A 19,916-nucleotide genomic window follows, 5' to 3' on the forward strand; every position below is an offset into this window, starting at 1 on the left:
TGTGTCTGCAGACCAGCATGTTGTTTCAGTGTCTGAGACAAACCACAAAGGATAACCATACTTTTGGAATGTTGTTTTTCCTCCTAACCTGTGTTTTTGGTAGTGGTGTTGGATCAGAAACCTATAACTCACCATGGGAAAGTTTGAAACACACCCAACTTTGCACCAGTGGGTGGCAGCAGACTGGGCTGAAACTAAAATGATTTTACTACTCATAAGAATTAAGACTTCGGACACTAATGGCAGTATATGAGGCCCTTGTCAAAAATATATTTTTTGAGTTTTATAATATAATTTCTTATTTTCCATACAGTATTCTGATTTTATTGTTGATTTTGGGTGGTCACAAAATATAAAAGCCAAGACACATGTTTATTTATTTTTTAATAGTTTGGACTTAAGCAAGGGTTTATAATAATAGTATTTATTTTTTACTAGACTAATAAAAGAAGAAGAAAATATGCTGACAAATTTTATACTGTAGCTCAGAACTTGTTCCATTTCTTGTTATCATCATATTTTTGTTCTGTGTGATAAGTTGGTAAGATCTAGTGAAAAGAATATCAAACTTTCTTGAAGACTTAAGTTCTGATTTTGCAAACAAATGACCCCAAAGGAAAGTCATTGCTTATCTTTAAAATGGGATTGATAGCCTTCTATGATTGAAGTTGGAAAAAAAGTGTTTTAGAAAGCATAAGACAAAAATAAACTGCTGTTTATAATATAAATTATAATTTATATGTAACTATATTAAACATATATAATTTATATAATATAAATGTATATAAACATTTTAAAAACCTTTTCTGTTGCCTGGATATTTACCTTTTATTTTACATATTTAGAGACCAAATCTGTTTTGTGCTACTTCTCATTATCATTCAATTTCATATGGTCACTTAGTGCCCTTAAGCCTTCTCATTATATTTTGGTATTGTCAACATATAAAAAAAATTAGGTAATGGTCCCCTTTCCATTCAGGAGACATGAGAACTTATTTCATCTGTGATAGAGTTTGAAATGATTTGCTGTTTCTAAGGAAAGTTGAAAGAGAAAAAGATGATTTTCCTAATTAGGTTTTCAGTGTTCAGGGCTAATCATTGTTTTTAGTCAGAAGATAGAGATTCATTGCAAATGTCTAGATAAGTGCTATTCTGTCTTTTGTTGTTGGCTCAGTTTTATATTAATCCCTGAGCATATATGACTAGTAGATATTTACTTGTTAGAAAAAAAAGAGATTTTAAGAAAATCAAGTCATTACTAGAAGTTGCTCTCTTTAATCCTTACCCTACCTTTCTTCTTTGATGTTATTCACTTTTTCACATTTTTATGTTCCAATTAAACTGGTCATCTAATTGTTGTTTTTTTTTTCTCATTTCTCTGTATCCTTTACCCATATAGGTTCCCTTGGTTGGAATGCACTCTAACTATATAAAGTGCATATTCCGTTTCAGGCACTTCTAAGTGTTGAAAACTTTTTCTTTGTTAAAATTTTGTATACAGTGCACACTTAATACATGTTTTTTTAATCTTAATCAGGTTTCAAGGTCCTAGTGTAGGGAATATCCCAAGGTCCTTAAAAGAAAGATAAAAAAGGGCATAGATGCCATCATGTTGCCTGGATTTATCGCCAGTACTCATTACCTCAATTGGGTGCTTGTGCTAGGGTCAGTTTAGAAGTTGTACTAAGTGATTGCTAAGGTCCCTTCCAGCCCTTTCTCTATATATATAATATAAATCCATTTTGTTGGTTGGTTGATAAATATTTTTCAGATACCCTGCTAAATAGTGAAGATACAAAGACAACAACAAAAACCCTTTTTCCATGGAGCACATTGTCCAATGGTGGAAGCAACATTCAGATAATTGTATTGACTAATGTGGAAATATGTTTTTGCATGATTGTATATGAATTGCCTGTTATAAAGTTTTTTTTTGTTTTTGTTTTTTTTTTTTTTACCAATTTAGGGAAGGGAGAGAAAAGAGTGGAAGAGGAAAAAATGGAACTCAATTTTTTTAATGAATGTTAAAAATTGTTTTTACATATAATTGGGGAATTTTTTTAATGATGAAAAAGGCAGCTAGATGGTTTAGTGGGTACTGGCCCTGGAGTCAGGAGAATCTGAGTTCAAATCCAGGAGAACTTAGGTTCAAATCTAGCCTCAGATACTTACTTACAGATACTTGTAAGTTTGTACCCAAATTGCTTCACCAAAACAAAAACAAAAACAAAACAAAAATAAAAAGCTATATGCAAACAAAATATATACAGGATAAAACAAGCTAATTTAATTAATTAAGGGAAGAGCACTAATATTAATAGAAATCAAGAAAGGCTTCTTGTAGAAGGTTGGATTTTAAGAGGTAGTTGAAGAAAGACAGGAGAGCCAGGATATTTAGATGAAGAGGGACAGAATTTATTGGGGAGGCAGTCAATGAAAATACACATTTAAAAAATGGAATATTTTGTATCAGAAACAATAAGGAAGCCAATGTTGCTAGATTACTATACTGCATACTATAAGTATGCGCAAAGGGGGTGTAAAGTATAAGAAGGTTGGAAAGGTAGGTTGGAACCAGGTTATGATGAATTTTAAAAGCCAAATAAGTTTTGTATTTGAACTTGGAGGGAACAGGGAGCCCTTAGAGTTTATTGAATAGGGAGATGGCACGATCAGACTTGTGCTTTAGGATAAATACTTAGTTTGATAACTAAGTGGAGGGTAGATTGGAACAGGCAGGAAAACTAATCGCAAATCTGTCACAATAATTCAAACATGAAGGGATGAGGACATATACCCAGGTATTAGAAGCATTAGGGAAAAAAAAGGCAGGGGGAGGGGAGGAATATATGAAAAGCTATAATTAACAGGCCTTCATGACAGAGGAGATGTAGGGGATGAGAGAGAGAGTAAAGAATTTGGGGTGACACCTCATTTGTAAATCTGTGCTTGGCAGGATGATGGCCTCCTTCATAGTAACAGAGAAGTTAGGAAGAAGGGAAGGACCTAAGGTTAAAACATTTAAGTTCAGCTTTAGATATACTAAATTTAAACTATATATGAGATATCTAGTTGGAGATGTGAGATTGGAAGTAGGAGAGAGGTAAGTACTAAATAAGTAAATATTTAATAAGTAAATATCTTAGAATAGGGGGACTTGGGGCAGAGCCCAGAGTTAGTGGATATGATCTGGACAAAGAATAAACAAAAGAGACTGAAGAGTGGTCCAGCAAAAAGGTTTAAAAAAAAAAAGGATTAGACTTGAGAAAAAGACTTTAGACTTGCCAATTAGGAAATCATTAGTAACTTTGGAGAGAGCAATTTCAATAGGATGGTGAAATCAGAAGCCAAACAATTAAGGGAGAGAAAAATTAGTGGAGGCATCAATTGTATGTGGCTGAGGAATTTTAAAAGGGAGGAGAGACATAGAACAGTAGCTAATGATGGTGGAGAATTTTTTGAGGATAAGGAAGTCATGTCATGTTGGTATGCAGTAGCAAAATAGACAGTAGACATGTAGAAAGTGAAGATTGCTGGGAAAGTACTTAGAAAATGAAAGATACAAACATCAATAAACAGTGAGTCTTCTGGTTGCAGATGTTATCCTTCTAGAGTCTAATGGAAGCTCTGTCTAAGATTACCTTAGTCAAATGGATGGATATGGAAAATAGTAATAGAAGAAAATTATGTGAAAATCAGTAGAACTCTCCAATTTCCATCAATATGTCTCACTTCTCTTCTTACATGGGATTTTTTTTCCTGAGATTTTTATGCCATTTTGGGTTAGCAACAGTTTATTTCAAGTACTGGGTGCTACCCAATGAAAATATACAGGGCTATTACCTTCCTAACCAAAACTCCTTTCATTAACAAATGTTGATGGAACCACATTTAGCCACACCAATTTTCATGGCCCTTGACTTGATGTTTGTATTGAGCAACAAATCAGAGAATAATCAGGAAAAACATGCCAAAAGAGAACAAATAGGAAAGTAGTTCCTTGGCTTTTGTGCAGCTTTTTTGTGTTAAAGATAGTGACAAAGAACAAAGTAAAACATTGTAATAAGTGTCACTAATTGCTTCTCGCCACCACCACCCCCACTACCTTATTATACATTCTCATCTGCATCCCCAGTACACATCTGGGGTCTTTTTTCTCTTGTTTCTATGTATAGTATCATATTTGCTTTTCAGCAATACCCTATAGCTATATTTCAGCAACACTGATTAATAACACTTTACATCATTCCACATGTGTGCACCTGAATACTACACCTAGTAATTTAATAATTGCCCATAGCAATAATGCATTTGAAGAACATAGTTGTGAGGTGACGTTCATTTATTTAAACAGAAGCCACTTTCAACTTCCATCTTTTAGAACCATGAGGACCTGGTACAATGGAAAATAGACTGATTTTAGAGTCAAAGGACCTGGTTTCATATCCTTTCTATGATAATTATTACTCATATCCTTAGGGAAGCCACTTTATCTCATCTGTCAAGAAAAGCATCAGATAAAAATTCTCCAAGTTCCCTTCCAGCTGTAACTTCTTTGGGAAATGGGGGATGACTTAATCTCTTCCTCTTTTTGATATCTCATCTTCTACCTCTGCACTTCCACTCAGGGTATGCTCCATGCCTCATTTCCTCTTAGACTTTCTAGTTTGTATCACGTTTGAATTTAGGCACCTTTTCTTGCAGCCCTTGATAAATCTTCCCCTATTTTTATTGAGATTTCATTGGTGTAAGGGATTGTTGAATCTACCAGTTTAGATCAACAATATTTCTATAACTTGTAGTCCTCATGAGTTTCCTGGGACAACCTGCCATAAAAGATGAAGTAATTTATTAAGAGATACACAAGTATTTATAAGAGATAAGATGTGAATCCAAGCCTTCCTTGCTCTGAATCCAGCTGTCTGCTCCTTCAAGCTGCCTTACTATATTTACTTTTTATTTGCTTTTGTATATGCATGTTGCATCCTTTTAGTAGACTGTAAGCTTCTTGATGGCAGGGATTTGTTTTACTTTGGTCATTTTAGCTATAGTGCTTGGCACAGTTCTTTTCCCATAGTAGATACTTAAGAAATGTTTATTAAGCTGTTTAATTTATATGGCATAGTACTACATATGGGAAAATACAAAGGATTATAAAAACATATTCCCTCTCTTCCCTACCCCCTCTTCTAGACAGGAAGTAATCCAATATAGGTTCTAAACATATTTCCACAATTATCATACTGCTCAAGAAAAATCAGATCAAAAAGGAAAAAAAAAGAGAAAGAAAACAAAAAACAAGCAAACAAAAAAGATGAAAATACTATGTTGTACTTCATATCCAGTTTCCACAGTCTTCTTTCTGGGTATAGATGTCTCCCTTTATCACAAGTCTGTTGGAATTGGCCTGAATTACCTCACTGCTGAAAAGAGCCACATCCATCAGAATTGATCATCACATAATCTTGTTGTTGCTATATACAATGTTTTCTTGGTTCTATTCACTTCACTCAGCATCCGTTTATCTAAGTGTCTCCAGGCCTTTCTGAAATCATCCTGCTGATTGTTTCTTTCAGAACAATACAATTCCATAACATTCATAATATTTTTGTACATGTGGGTCCTTTTCTCTTTTTTATGATCTTTTTGGGATACAGACCCAATACAGACACTGCTGCATCAAAAGATATACAGTTTTATAGCCCTTTGGGCATAGTTCCAAATTGGAACTCTAGAATGGTTAGATATATTCACAATTCCACCAAAAATGTATTAGTGTCCCAGTTTTCCCACATTCCCTTCAATATTTTATCATTATATTTTCTTGGTCATGATTCTTATTTTAACGAGTGCATTTGGAATATGAATGGAGTTAACACTTTAAAATATGATTACAATGAACAAGACTTGTTTTGAAGATGTCACTAAGTTCCAGATAACAGGTCTGTTATTTCAAGCATTTTTTCTTTTTGGGGAAAAAAAAAAGTTTTGAGTATAACAAAGAATTTAGGTACCATTCTAGAGTTACTTGTAACAGATTTTTAAATTAAATTTTTCTTAGTGAAGAAAAACTGATTTTTTTTTCTCCCTCCCATCTTCTTCCACTTATTGGGGAAAAAAGAAAAAAAGAAAAAGAAGATACCTTGTAACAAATATGCTTAGTGAAGAAAAACCAATTCCCACATTAGCTATATCTGAAAAGCATATCTTTCCTTATATCCTGAGTTCATCACTTTTCAGTCAGGTGGTAGTTAGCATGTTTTGCATCATTGATGATCTGGGGTTGTGAATAATAATGTTCATTAGAATTCTTATGTCTTTCAAGGTTGTTGTCTTTTTATTAGAATTTGGCCATTCTTATCCCCCTTTTTAATCATCTGGACATCAGTTGAATTTGATTTCATCTTAAGGAAAAAGATAGAAAAATGTTTATGTTTTAAGATGCTTTAGTTCCTTCAGTGAATCTGTGATCTCTTCAGAATGGATATTCCACAATTGATCCATGTTTATCCACTCTATTAAATTCTTGTCTGTGTTCTTATAAGTTTGACTATGATGATGATGATGATGATAGTAACAAAAACAATAACTAAATTGTTTATAGAATGTTTGCTATGTGCTAGACACTGTGCTAAGTGCTCTACAATTATTATCTCACTTGTTCCTCTCAACAACTCTAAAAGTTACTGTTATCATCCCAATTTTATAGATGAGGAAACTGAATTGACTTGCTCAGGGTAACATAATGATATCTGAGTCCACATCTGAACTCAGCTCTTCCTGCTACGGGGGCTCTATCCACTGTGCCATCTAACTGTCTCTGATAATTCATTTCTCTGGGTCCTAAAAAATGCTTCTGTTCTCTCTTGGACCTCTCCTAAATATATTTAAATATTCTAGTTCTAACCTAGCCGCTTTCTTCCATGCCACTGTACTCACTAAAGAAGTACATCTGGTCCTGACAAGTCTAAGTCCAAATGTGGTAGGTTCACTGTCCCTAATGGTGGGGAAAATTGTTTTAAAATCACGACAGATCTTTTCCTTTTTTTTTTTTTTCTAATTATTCTTTTAGTTTCATCTTTCATTTTCTTTAAGCTTATTTTTCTTAGCCTTTCATAGCTTCTAACTATTTTATGTGCAATTTCATAGTCTTCTACAATCCTTTTTCATAAATTTTTATAAATTAATTTATATTCCAAACCAAAGCTGTCCTTTGGCTGTCACATTCCTTTGGCAAGCAGGTCAAGTGTTTCTGACTGAGGCAAATTTTAGACTCTTTTGATCTCATCTTGAACTACAAAAGTGTTATAATTAGCATCAACATCTTTTCCTGTATCTTTTTCTCTTTCTTTCTTCCTTTCTTTTTTTCTTCCTTCCTTCCTTCCTTTCTTTCTTTCTTTTTGATGTCATTAAGATGGTTAAATACTTTACTTTAGTGTGGTAACTGCATAATATATAATTTTTTTTTCACTGTTCTAGCTTCACCACTGGCAAGTCAGCTACCTTTCTCAACCTTAGTTTTCTCATCTGTGAAATGGAAATAAATGGTATCATCTAATTTATGTAGTTATTGTGAAAATTAAATATGTAAAGTGCTTTGTAAACCTTAAAACATTAGATAAAGGCTAACAATTAGTACTTTTTGTTAATTTTGAATGTTGCTCTAAAAAGCCAGTGGTCTAATTATAAACAGCTGATTCAGAAATGACTTCTCAATTATTAAGTAATCATTTGCTGTCCATTATAATATATTTAATTTTCCAGTATAATGTAGTGTTTACCACATCCAGAAATTTCTTTTTTTTTCCTCTTAAGAAGTATGCATGATATACAAGGATAAAGGATTCCTTGTTCTATATACATCTTTGTCCTCTCTCATTCCTTATTCTTAAACCTTTTTTTTTTTTCAGTGTTTTTCAGCATCTTCACCTATGCCTATTTTTGCATTGGGGTCATTGAATTGTTATCAAAATATATTTTGATTTAATGTAAAGTATCTCATTGAGTCCTTCATAGAATTTCCTCATCATATATAGCACTATATAAAAATGACAATATTTTTCCTTGTGGTCTTTTTTTTTTTTTTTTTTTTGCAAAAATCATCCTAAGCACCACACTGTAAAGTTACCAAATAGCCCTTATAATTCTTCTTGTTGCATTTGGACAGATAATAATATCAATGCTGCCAACTCTTTTATTTGCTTCTTCAAGGAGAACATTGCCTGTTAGTTGCAGCTGCCTTTTGTCTTCTAATTTAAAAAATACACACTGTTAAATAAAAGCTTAAACGCTTTGCCATTGTTCTTGTTGGTGTTTCACTGCTAACAGGTGTTCTCTTAAGGTAATCTGGATTTTCAGAATTTAGAAGCAGCCTTTTAAACTTTAGATTCCAGGGATTATTATATTTGAAGGAGACTGAGAAAGCATATAAAATTTTCATATTTCCTTTTCAGAAAGATCATATTTTAGTATAACCCAAGATTAACAGTGATTTTGAGTTCAAATGAGTGGAATGTCTTTATATTTTTTATTGGACAATTCAAATGTGTCTAAAAGTTGCATTTATAGCTTGAACAGAGTCATATATTTTAAATTCAGATCCCTTAGATTATTGAATTATTATAACAAAGCCTTACCATGAAAATGTATAAAAATATAAGGAATTAGTAGTTTAGTCACTTTTCTTTGACACGGCTTTATTCTATAGATCTTCTTAGAGCCAGCTAAACCTCAAGGTTATTTTCATGCCTCTACAACAGATTGTGCCACAAAGTTGCCATTTATCTTAATTTTATAATCAATAGAGCTCAATTTACAAGAGATTTCAACAGAAACATATGCACAAGTTTAGAGAACAAGTAACTCTCCTTGTATCTCTTTACAGTCATGCTTGCTACCCCTTTATAAGTTCCTCTAGCCAAAGAGCCTTAGAAGATCATCTCCACTTCTAAACTGTGTCTCTTCAGTAATTCTGAAATGCTATTTTTGGTACTTGTTGAGGATCACTGTAGCCATCTGCTCAGATTTTTGAAGGTCTGTCTCTCATATGAAAAATATTAGATCTGTCCTTTTTGCCACAGAGTACAAAATGAAAGGCAGTGGGCAAAATGTAAGCTGCCTTCTAGAAGAATCAGTGGGCAAACCTCTGGTTTGCCTCCAAAGCTTCCCTTTTATTTATGGTGGCCACTTGTCAGGAGTATTATAGATACTGAATTAGATGACATCTCTCAGATGCTTTCCACCTCTAAAATTCTTTGATTCTTTGAAATAAGCTATCTTTGGTATGTTCTTTGCTGAATAGTATAACATTATTTTACATAAGTTTGCCACCCACTGAAATACTGTTTCCTGCTATACATAGTATGGTGCCCATAAAATGTTTGCATTCATCTTTCTGTGACATTTATTGAATTTTTTGCAAGTTATATTTTTCTTTCATGTGGCGTAACATCTTGGTGAGAATATCAATCAGCAGAGTAAGGTAAATGCTAATATTTTAATGTGTGCTATTGTAGGTGTTTCTTGTCAGTTTCCATCCAAGTTCTGACTCAGCCCAACCCTCTTTATTTTGTGAGATCTAATAAGATCACAACACTGAGTGTAGCTGTAGGCAGCAAATACTGTGTGCCAAATAGATTTTCCTTTATAGCAAGTTCATAAATGAATGTAGGGCACTGAGGCACCGTAGCCATACCCATCTTTTTGGTTGACTGCTTTCCTTTTTTAACCACTGATTTCTATAAGATGGTGCCAACTTCTTGGTCTGATGTAGCTTCAGTGATTCCCACCCTTTTGGTAGGAAGTGATAATTATTGTGACTCTGATGTTAAGGTAGTGTTTCTTCTTCCATTAATAGATTCACTTTCGCCTCCACCCATCATTCCAATGGACTCCAATATGGTTATTTAAAAAAAAAAAAAAGTTGGCTCTGGAATAGAATTTGGCTAGGGAAGTTGCATTGGATGAGCAAATGGTTTGTTTCTAATTTTCTTTAAAAGGGAATTTCCTTTTTTCAAAAGAGACATTTTGGACTACTTGGAAGTTTAGAAGCAGTGAATTAAATAAATAAAACATTTGTATTACTTAAGAAGTATAACTGAATCCTAGTGAATTTCATGGTATCTAGAATCAAATATATCTTCATACAAATACACACACACACACACACACACACACACACACACACACACACACACACATATATATATATACACATATGCAAGTAAACACCAAATATATACAAAGAAGTGCCAGGTGATTAGGGAGAAAAAAACTCTTACAATTAAGTAAATGGGATCAGGAGACAGAAATGGAGAAATAGAAAGAAGACTGAATTTAGAGTTAGAGATTAGATTCTAATCCTGGCTTGCTTCTTACTTTTGTGATCTTGGACAAGTCATTCTACTTGCCAAAGACCTCATTCTTCTCATTTATAATGTCAAAAGATTGGACTAGTTGATCACTGATCCCTTCCACTTCTAAATCTGGCAGTTTTGGAAGTCTTGAAAGTTCTATACTCTGTACAGGAAATGGTATATTAACTGAGTCTTAAAGATACATAGGAATTCCAAATGACAGACTTAAGTTTGCCAGGGCTCCTATGACTATGATATTTTCTTTTCTTTTAAAATTTTTATTAATAGCATTTTATTATTTTCCAATTACATTTAAAATAGTTTTAAAAATTCATTTTTGTAAGATTTTTAATTCCAAATTTTCTTTCTCTTTCCTTTCCTCTCCCCAAGACAACAATCCAGTATGAACTGTACATGTACAATCATATTAAACATTTTCATATTAGTCATTTTGTGAAAGAAAAGTCAGAACAAAAGGGAAAATCCACAGAAAGAAAAAACAAAAAATAAATTTTAAAAAGTAAAGTTTTATCCTTTGATCTGCATTTAGTCTCCATCTTTCTCTGGATGCAGATGATATTTTCCATCACAAGTCTTTTGGAAAAGTCTTGGATCACTATATTACTGAGAAGAGCTAAGTCTATCATAGTTGTTCATCGCACAATGTAGCTGTTACTGTATACAACATTTTCCTGTTTCTGCTCAGTTTACTTAGCATCAATTTATATATGATTGTTATCTTTTCATCAGTTATTTGGACATTCACTACCCTCTCATTTCTTTCTAACTTGGCTTTTCTTACATAATGAATGAAATTGCATCAACAGCAAGGAGTAATTTATTCTTTCAACATATTTAAGGGTTGTTTTATCTGATTTATTATAGATCTTCTGGAGAAGAATCAGAAAAAAGATGAAGAAATGGAATATCTACAGGTAAAGCCATGAATTGCAGTGTTTTCCCTGCCGAATTATTTATGCTTAAAACCCATTATGTATGTACCTTCATTAGTGCTGTAAAATATTTTCACATACAATATACAATGGCGGTATTTTGAAAATTAAGTGCTGAACACATTAAAATTGGATTTCCTTGGGTCTATAAAATTGTAGAGAGTGGGAGGGTGGAGAAGAGGAAAGTCTGATCTACAATCTCTACAGCAACACAAAGGCTTACTATACATGCTAACATGTATTTGTGATTTGTGATCTGCATTGCTGGAGGCAGCACTTAACATTGACAAAACTGTATTTCCTTCAGATGTTGAAGTCTCTATCCAAGTTTTTATTTAGCCCAACTATAACCACCCCCAAAGAGGTTTGATTAATAACATAGAGGCTGGTGACATTAGAAAGTGAGATCAACTTGCCCTCAAGACCGTTTCCCTTGAAGCAGGAATAATAATGGGAGATAAAGCCTTAGAGCCTATTTGTTTGTGTAAAGAGTTCAATTACTATGCCAGAGACATGGCTATGAATGTTATCTGCTCGTCAGTATCCAAGAATGATGAGACATGTATATTTAATGACACATCCTATGAAGTTTCCAAAATGTCATATCTTTACAATTGTTTCTTGAATTTGAATGTTATACCTCTCTAATCACTAGTTTTACCAAAAACCCTAATAGAGGTGATCAATAAGATGAATAAAGGAGACATTGAAGAGTTCTCTCAAATCTCTTTCATTTTACTCTGGGATCTCTGGCAAAAGGGCATCTCAAGTGCCACTGTTTATTAATGGAAACATAATAGCCTATCCTCATGTGATAAAATCAGTCCAAACAATGTCATGCTGTGGATCAAGAACTTAAAGTCATTTAAGTCCTTCACATGCCTGAAGTCAGCCAGTACATTTGGAAAGAGGGTTGTATAATGGTCCTTTCATGCTGAACAATGACTGATGAGATGGTTAAGAAACAAGTCCTGGATCAGATGAATAGAATCAGATTGAGCGTAGAACTAAAGCCTAAGAGAAGAATGCCAAGATTTGATACATGATTGTTTTAGTGATGATTGTCCTCTATGTATGTGTGTGTGTGTGTGAACTAAAGCAGAAGAGTATAGTTTTGTTTAACTAGAAATAATAGCTATTTAATGTTTCCCCTTTCATAAAACATTATTTTTCATTCCCCCTTTTCATAAAATATCAATCAGATAAAGGAAAGCCAAGAACCCCATAGCATTCCACTCTGGTGCCTAGAGAAATATGAACATACCTGATTCTTGCCACTCTTAAAAAATTAACATGAGTATTTATATTGTTACGAATAAATAACACAGACTTATTTATATCAGCAATGTGTAACATAAAAAGTGTTCAATGTTTTGAGGAGCATTCTGGATGGTTTAAAGCTAGCCCTTGGAATAGTATCACTTACCTTTTCAAATACTTACATTCTCAGTATAGGAGCCAAGTTGGATCCAGGTATCTCATCTAATTTAATAGCCTATATACTACACTCAGATGTTCAGAACCCTTGCTTGCAATTTATTTTGCAATGTCCATTAAGTGGAACAAATTCCTATTTAGTGTTATAGAGCCTTAGTATATTGGATACATAATCCATGAGCATTCATAAAGATGTAATATTTAGGATGTTGTTTAACAAACTAGCAGCCTTAAATGCAGGCACTTGATGTTACTCTCTTTAAGAAACTCTTAAGTATTAAAGAATCTAACCGCTTTAAAGGTGTTAAGGACCCTAATTCCTCTTCCTCCCCCAAGGTGGTTATATAGCTTATCATTACGACAGATTTAAAAAATAGAAGCCTCTAGTCTTTAGGTTTTTCTTGGAAAGGTTTGTTGTTGTTACTTTGGACCAAACTTGTATTTTAATTGGTATTTTGTTTTCTCCAGTTGCTTAATTGTGTACAACTCTTCATGACACCAGGAACCTAATGTGTCAGGTCTTTCTATTCTCCACCATCTTCTTTCATTGGTAAAGGAGGAGATGACTTTTTTTTTTTTTCCCTTAGTCGGAACAGAAGTGAGTGCAAGGGAAGAGATTGCTTTTTTTCAATGTAGTTAATCACCTGTTTTGCAAACTAAAATCTTAGAGATAAGATCATTCATAGGACCTAGAGTTATGTCATCTGTGTTTAGGTGTAAATATTAGTAATGATAACCTTTCTAATAGTGTATTGAATAATCTCATAAATTGGACAGAGGTATACATTTTGGAAAACAGTATAACAAACTGATTGTGTATTTTTGTTACAAAAATTTTTGTAAATTTTACCATTTTCAATGGAGTAGAAAGGGTGAATGAGAGAAAAGGTAGATTTTTTTTTTCATTGAAAAAACAAGTCTTTAAAAAGTATAGAATTATTGATTAGGGGTTAAGAACTTTGAGATTTTAGTTCTGTCTTTGCTACTGACTCACAGGATAATCTTGGGTGAGTTGATTAATTTTGCTATATTTGCTTTCTCATCTGTATACAAAAAATCACAAAACTACCCTGCTGAAGTATTTAATATAGATTAGGTTATCCCAAAAGCCTTAGCTAAATACTTTATTGTAATTTACAATGTTGGCAAACTTCTATTCATCTATACTAAAGATGACTTCATTCACCCATTGTTATTTTTTTTAATCATAATTGATAATAGACTTCCTTTTTAGAGTCATTCTTGCGTTAAGATCTTTCAAGCCTACTGTTTAATCCAAAAGAAAAGATTGCAATTTAATGAAATTTTTCCATCATTGTCTTTTCCCAGAATATACGTCTGTGAACTAGGGCAATGTTTGTCCAGTAAAAAAAAAAAATTTAATCAAATCTTTTTATACTTCTCTGACAATATTTATGTCACGAAGATGCCTCACCACTGTCATCACCATTTTTGTGTCATGACCTAAACACACACACACACACACACACACACACACATACACACCCTTGTATGTGTGTGTTTTCTTTAAAATTTCTCCTTTAAACTGGTATTTAAAATGAAATTTCATAGTAAAGGAAAAGATTGTTAAGTGAATTTACTAGTTAAAAACTAATCTCCAGTCAACACTTGAAAACCTGAAAAGGAACAAATAATGAAAAGAAAAAGTTTATCAGTCTCTAGAGGCTTCATAAAGAATAGAGGCAAACAACACATGACAGAGTGATTTTACAGTGCTGCCTATAATTATAAGAATTCTTCATTGAAGCCTAGTATCATCTACTTCTTTTTGTGACATTCATTTATAGTTATAATGTGTATCTATTCTTCTTGGACTCTTACTGCCTTTCATTATAAATGTGTGGTGTGGTATCAGAATTTCATTTGAATAAGAATTTGCGATATGTAAAAATCAGCAAATCCCTACTTTAACCTACTTTAGATCAAACCAAGCATGTAGCATAAGCATGAAAGGTGATTCATTCTGCCTAAATTTATTACAAATGCAAATAAACCATCTGAATATTTTTATTGTACACAGAATATGTTGTTTTTAAAACAAATTTTGTCTAGTAAGTAGAGTTTTCTTTCCCCCATCTCTCTATTTTCCCCCACGTTGCTTTGCAAAGTACATACATAGAGAAACCAGCCAGAAAGTCCAGCATCTTATTTAAGTGGTGAAAAATGTCAACATGCTCATTGCTGACAGTCATTAAATACAGGGTGTCTGCAAAACACATTCAATTTTTTGACAAAAAGGTTTGTCCTTTCTTTTATGCCAATATGGCTGTCTATTCCAGAGTTGTTTGAAGTAGGAATATGACTTTATGGTTATGAACACATTTTTCCCTTGCTCATTTTCCTTTTGGACTAGTCCCTTTTGCTAGCTTTGGCCTAAATCATTTGCTACTCCATTCTGAAAATTTGACCGGTAAAAAGGCCACATCCGAGTCCTGAGGGTTTCCATTTTAATAAAAAACCTAAACTTGGCTTTTCAGAAACATTTTGCAAAAGGGAATATTTTCCTTTGGGCAACTACTACATCCAGCATGATAAAGGAGGGAGTATGTGTGAGGCATGATTCTTAAGCAATGAAACGGATTGATTTCACAAGGCACAACATGAAAAGAAACCAGTCTCATTGCTTTGTAGTCACAAGGAGCAGGAAAACATTTCAGGTTGGGAACCATAATTTAAATGCTATATGGTTGCTTCTGCATTTTTTTTCTCTTTAATTTTGCTACTATTTTCATTAGAAATGGATAAAGAATACTTTATAATGGAGCAAAATAAAGGTCATATTTTAAGATATCTTAGTGGTTTTAAAAATCATTCCAGAAGCTAGATTCTCCTTCAAGTCCTTTTTTTTTTCTTGACTTGCTGATGAGTGATATAAATATGTATTTCCTTTTTAAAGATTTTGTCTTTAAAGAAAATTGAGTCTCACATTTGCAAGATTTTCTTGTTAGATTATTTAGATTTACTATTGTTGCACACATTAGAAATGGAGGGGGGGTTCATTTATACTTTATTTGATTTAAGCCCCATGATGGTGGGATTAATCTATAAATCCATAGGCATTTATTAAGGGTCTATTCTGTGACAGGAAATGGACTTAGTAGGGGGGAAACAAAAAGATAAGTGAAATAATCCTTGCGCTCAAAGGGGGAACACATTTTTTTGGAGGAGACAACAGTACAAATATAGTTACACACGAAACAAACAAATAAAACAGTGATTTTGGAGGAGGGAGCACTAGCAGCTGTGGAAATCAGGAAAGATTTCATATAGAAAATTGTGCTTGTCTTGAAGGTCCAACTAGAAGCTCTGGAAGATGGACATGAGGAAATCATTCCAAACAAGGTGGCAGCCAGTATAAATGGAGTGCAGTATATGAAGGGGGAGAAAAGCCCATTTCTTGTAGGGGAAAAGGTATATTTGGAAAGGCACCAGAATTATAGGCTGTTGTGATTTTTTGGCTGGTAGTTCAGATCTTAATGTAGAGGTATTTTAATAGAGAGCAGTTTGCAAAAGGGAAAACCAGGCCAGATTCACATAAACCTAAGCAAGAGAAATCACTAGGGAGAATCAATGATGTGGGTAAATGAATTGGACTAACATTGTTCGACTGAATAATTCTGCTACTGCAATGGAACTGTATTTCCTGGTATATAGGCAATTGCCATAAGCTGAGAATAGCTCCAACGCAATTGCAAAGGCATTGTTTTTTGGTTTTTAAGGACTCAGGACTGTCAAGCTATTGAGTACCCCTAACTAGTATTCTGAAGACCCACCAGATTCTGGGGGTTCCAGGGACAACGAATTGATGTCAAGGTTGGACCCACTCTAAATAAAAACTTCTTAAACTGTGGGTCACAACCTAATATAGGGTAATATAAGTAAATGTGGAGGTCACAAAATTATGATTTGTTATCAATAAATGTTCCATTTGTATACCTATTTTACATATATACTCAGAGCCACATAAAAAATTTTCAGGTTGGGGGCAGCTAGGTGGTGCAATGGATAGAGCATCAGCCCGGAAGTCAGGAGGACCTGAGTTCAAATCTGCTTCAGACACTTAACACTTCCTGGCTATGTGACCCTGGGCAAATCACTTAGCCCAATTGCCTCAGTAAAAAAAAAAAAAAAAAATTAGGTGAAAAGAGGTTATAAATGGAAAAAAGTTTAAAAAAACCCTGCTCTAAATGAAGATATGAGAGGAATGGAAGCTTGTTTTAGTTTTAGATCCAAAGGAACTTTTTCAGACCTTCTTATTTACTGAGTCTTTTTAGAAAACCCTACACTGAGTAGTTTGTAATACCAAAAATGAAAACTTTCTTTAAGGGTTCATTCAAGTAGTAGCAGATTCTCTAAAGTGAGTCACAAATATTTCCTACTACACTGGTGCAGATTTTTCTCTCTGATTATGGTCACAGAAGTCTTAGGCATCTAGAGCAATACTGTGAAGAAAGAGGAGAAGGAGAATGAATATAACAAGATTGTGTTTCCAGATCCACATGGTTGCTTGAGGTTGAGACTCTTGATTCAGGAAAACAAAATAGAGAAGAATGGCCTTTTGGAGAATGTGGGAGAATAAGGGGATAACAGAATGTCAGCTATCAAGACTAAATAACATAGTGTCTTATTAAAATTTCTGTTTTAGAAAGATGAAGAAGCTTACCAAGCCTTAAATTTGGTATAAGATCTCCAGTAAGTGAAGGACCTCAGCAATCTATAGCAGGGTCAAGCAGGGTCTCAACCAATTAGATTTTCACACCTCAATTTATTACTACATCAAGAGTCCTCAGGAGAACAAGGAACTAAATATAATAAAATGCATTTCACTTGAAGTTTTAGTGATCATTAAATTTTATTACCCTTTTTACCTGAAATTTGCAACTTAATTTTAAACCAAAATTTATTACAAAATAAAACTTGAAAATAGAAATCCTGAAAATAGAGTATCCTTCTGCTTAAAAATATTCAAGTTGACTAACTGAATTATTTTTCTATTAAGACATAGAAAAATATAGAAATGTGATTTTTTTTTTCTCTCCAAAATAAGAAGCAACACATTTCTAGACTCGGTATTCTTGTATATTTTCTTGTTATAGAAGCATTTATTAAAAGTCTTCTATGTGCTCAGATCTAAAAGTTTCTTTAAAAAATTAATGTTTATTGCTTAGGATATTTTAAAACATTTCTCTTTATTAATTAAATTGATTTCAAAATGTTCAGTTGTTGCCAATGACAGAAGGCTCATTTGTAACTTAGGTAGGGGTAGGCCATAATTTTGCAAAGCAAGCAACTAAAATGCTCATAATCTATGTCTTTACTTTCTCTAATGGATTAAAACAGAAGTTACCTAGTGAGTGAGGTCAGATTTGACCTCAGATCTTCCTGACTTCAGGCCCACAGTTTTAATCCTCTGATCCATTTATCATGATGAAAGCTAGAACAACTTTTGCTTGAACTGTATTTAGCATGGTGATATAATAGTTCCATCTTTGACAAGCCTGTGGTGGCTCTCCTACCTCCTGCATTCCTCCACTAAAACCAAGACCCATTCCAGAGGACCTTCAGAAAGCTAGCGGGTCCCCAAGTGAAGGAGACAGACTGTGAAGGAGACAATAAAGACTTTGGACTTTATCCCTGGCTATTCTCCTGGTGATTATTCTGCTGAGACCAAGGCTAATCCTGAGACCTCCAGAAAGCTAACCAGAACATCATCACATAGGTCTTTCCTTTGTTTTTGGTTTTTTTTTGTGTTATATGCCTAGTAGCATTATCACTAAGTCAAAGGTTATGCACCAATGCAGATCAGCTTGTTTTCTGCAACTTGAATCACAGAGTTGCCTAAATGTGTCAGAGAGAGAGCAAGCATGTGTCAAAAATAGGACTTGAATCCAGTTTTTTCGGGCTTTGAGACATTTATATTCTGCTGCTTCTCTTCTACATTTGAATTAGTTTTCTATGTATCTTTTTTCTTTACAAATCCAAAGCCACTGACTTTTATACTCTTATTTTTATACTTTTTTCTTGCATTTTATTTTCTCCCTTTCTTTTCCAAGGAAGTTGAATTTTGTTTTATTTATGCTGTTCCCTCTCTGACTCTAATCCCCTTGTTATATTCCCTATTCTCCTTCCCTGTCTTTATCTGTTTCCCTCTTGAATTTATTATATTCCTACACCAAGCCCTTTGTTTATTTGTTTGTATTTAGTCCTTCTTTAATCTAATTTAGAAAAAAAGTTAGTTTATGAAATGCTTACTCCCTATACCTCTTTTTGCATGTTTTTATACACTGCTTTGTGCCCTATTTTAGTAAGTTCTCCTCTCTACTTTCTGTATTTTTCTTCCTTCCCTTTTTAATCTTTTAAAACCAGCAAAAACCAAAGCCCTGTATTTGATTCCCTCAAAAATATTAGGCTTCTGAAGTAAACTTTGCCTTTTCTCTAGTAAGCATTTCTTTAAAAATCAGTCTCTTCCAATTGCCTTTCAAGGTTTCTCTTGTCTTCTTGTGTTTGCATTTCAGAGTTTCTCTTCCACTTTTCCTCAAGAATATTTGCATTTGCTCTAGTCTGTTAAAGGTACATTTTCCTTTTATATGATTATATCTAGTTTGTTATTCTTGACTTTAAGCCTTCATCTTTTTTGCCTTTTGAAGAGGCAGCCTTGCTGAGATCATCAGGGACACTTAGGTTCACATCTTATCTTAGGAAATTAACTTGATTCTGTATCATTTTATAATCAGTTCTATTATAACTAGATATAACTAATCTAATGATTAACTAATTATGTAACTAATTACATAGTTTAACTATGTAACTAATGATGTTCTGTATTATTGTCCTCTAAGTTTGTTTAAATCTATTATTAAAAAGAAAAATTGTTATCTGCCATGCTTCTAACTTATAGGAGAATTGTAGGACATCTGTTTGTTTAAAAAAAAAAAGACCTGGTCTATTTCTACAAGATATATTGTCTGTCCTTGCTGATCTCCCTCCTAGGAACCAAGGAAGCTACTATCTATGGTCCAATAGAAATAGCTTTGGGATGCAGATGGGTCCCATAAATCAATCAAGCATTCCTTAGTGACAGAGAGGAGTGGTTTCTGGTCCTTGCTTAAGTACCCTGCTTTTCTTGATGTAACTAGTGCTGTAGTCTC

General features: G+C 33.5%; 1 protein-coding gene across 1 annotated transcript in view; it reads left to right on the forward strand.

The window, feature by feature from the left end:
- CEP128 (centrosomal protein 128) overlaps positions 1-19,916 on the forward strand; it is a 547,917-nt gene that overhangs the window by 430,721 nt on the left and 97,280 nt on the right. The window contains exon 20 of the mRNA XM_051973667.1: positions 11,243-11,292. Coding sequence (XP_051829627.1) covers positions 11,243-11,292 — 50 coding nt within the window. The remainder of the gene's footprint in view (positions 1-11,242; positions 11,293-19,916) is intronic.

This window comes from Antechinus flavipes, chromosome 2 (genome assembly GCF_016432865.1).
Source record: "Antechinus flavipes isolate AdamAnt ecotype Samford, QLD, Australia chromosome 2, AdamAnt_v2, whole genome shotgun sequence".
Classification (NCBI taxonomy): domain Eukaryota; kingdom Metazoa; phylum Chordata; class Mammalia; order Dasyuromorphia; family Dasyuridae; genus Antechinus; species Antechinus flavipes.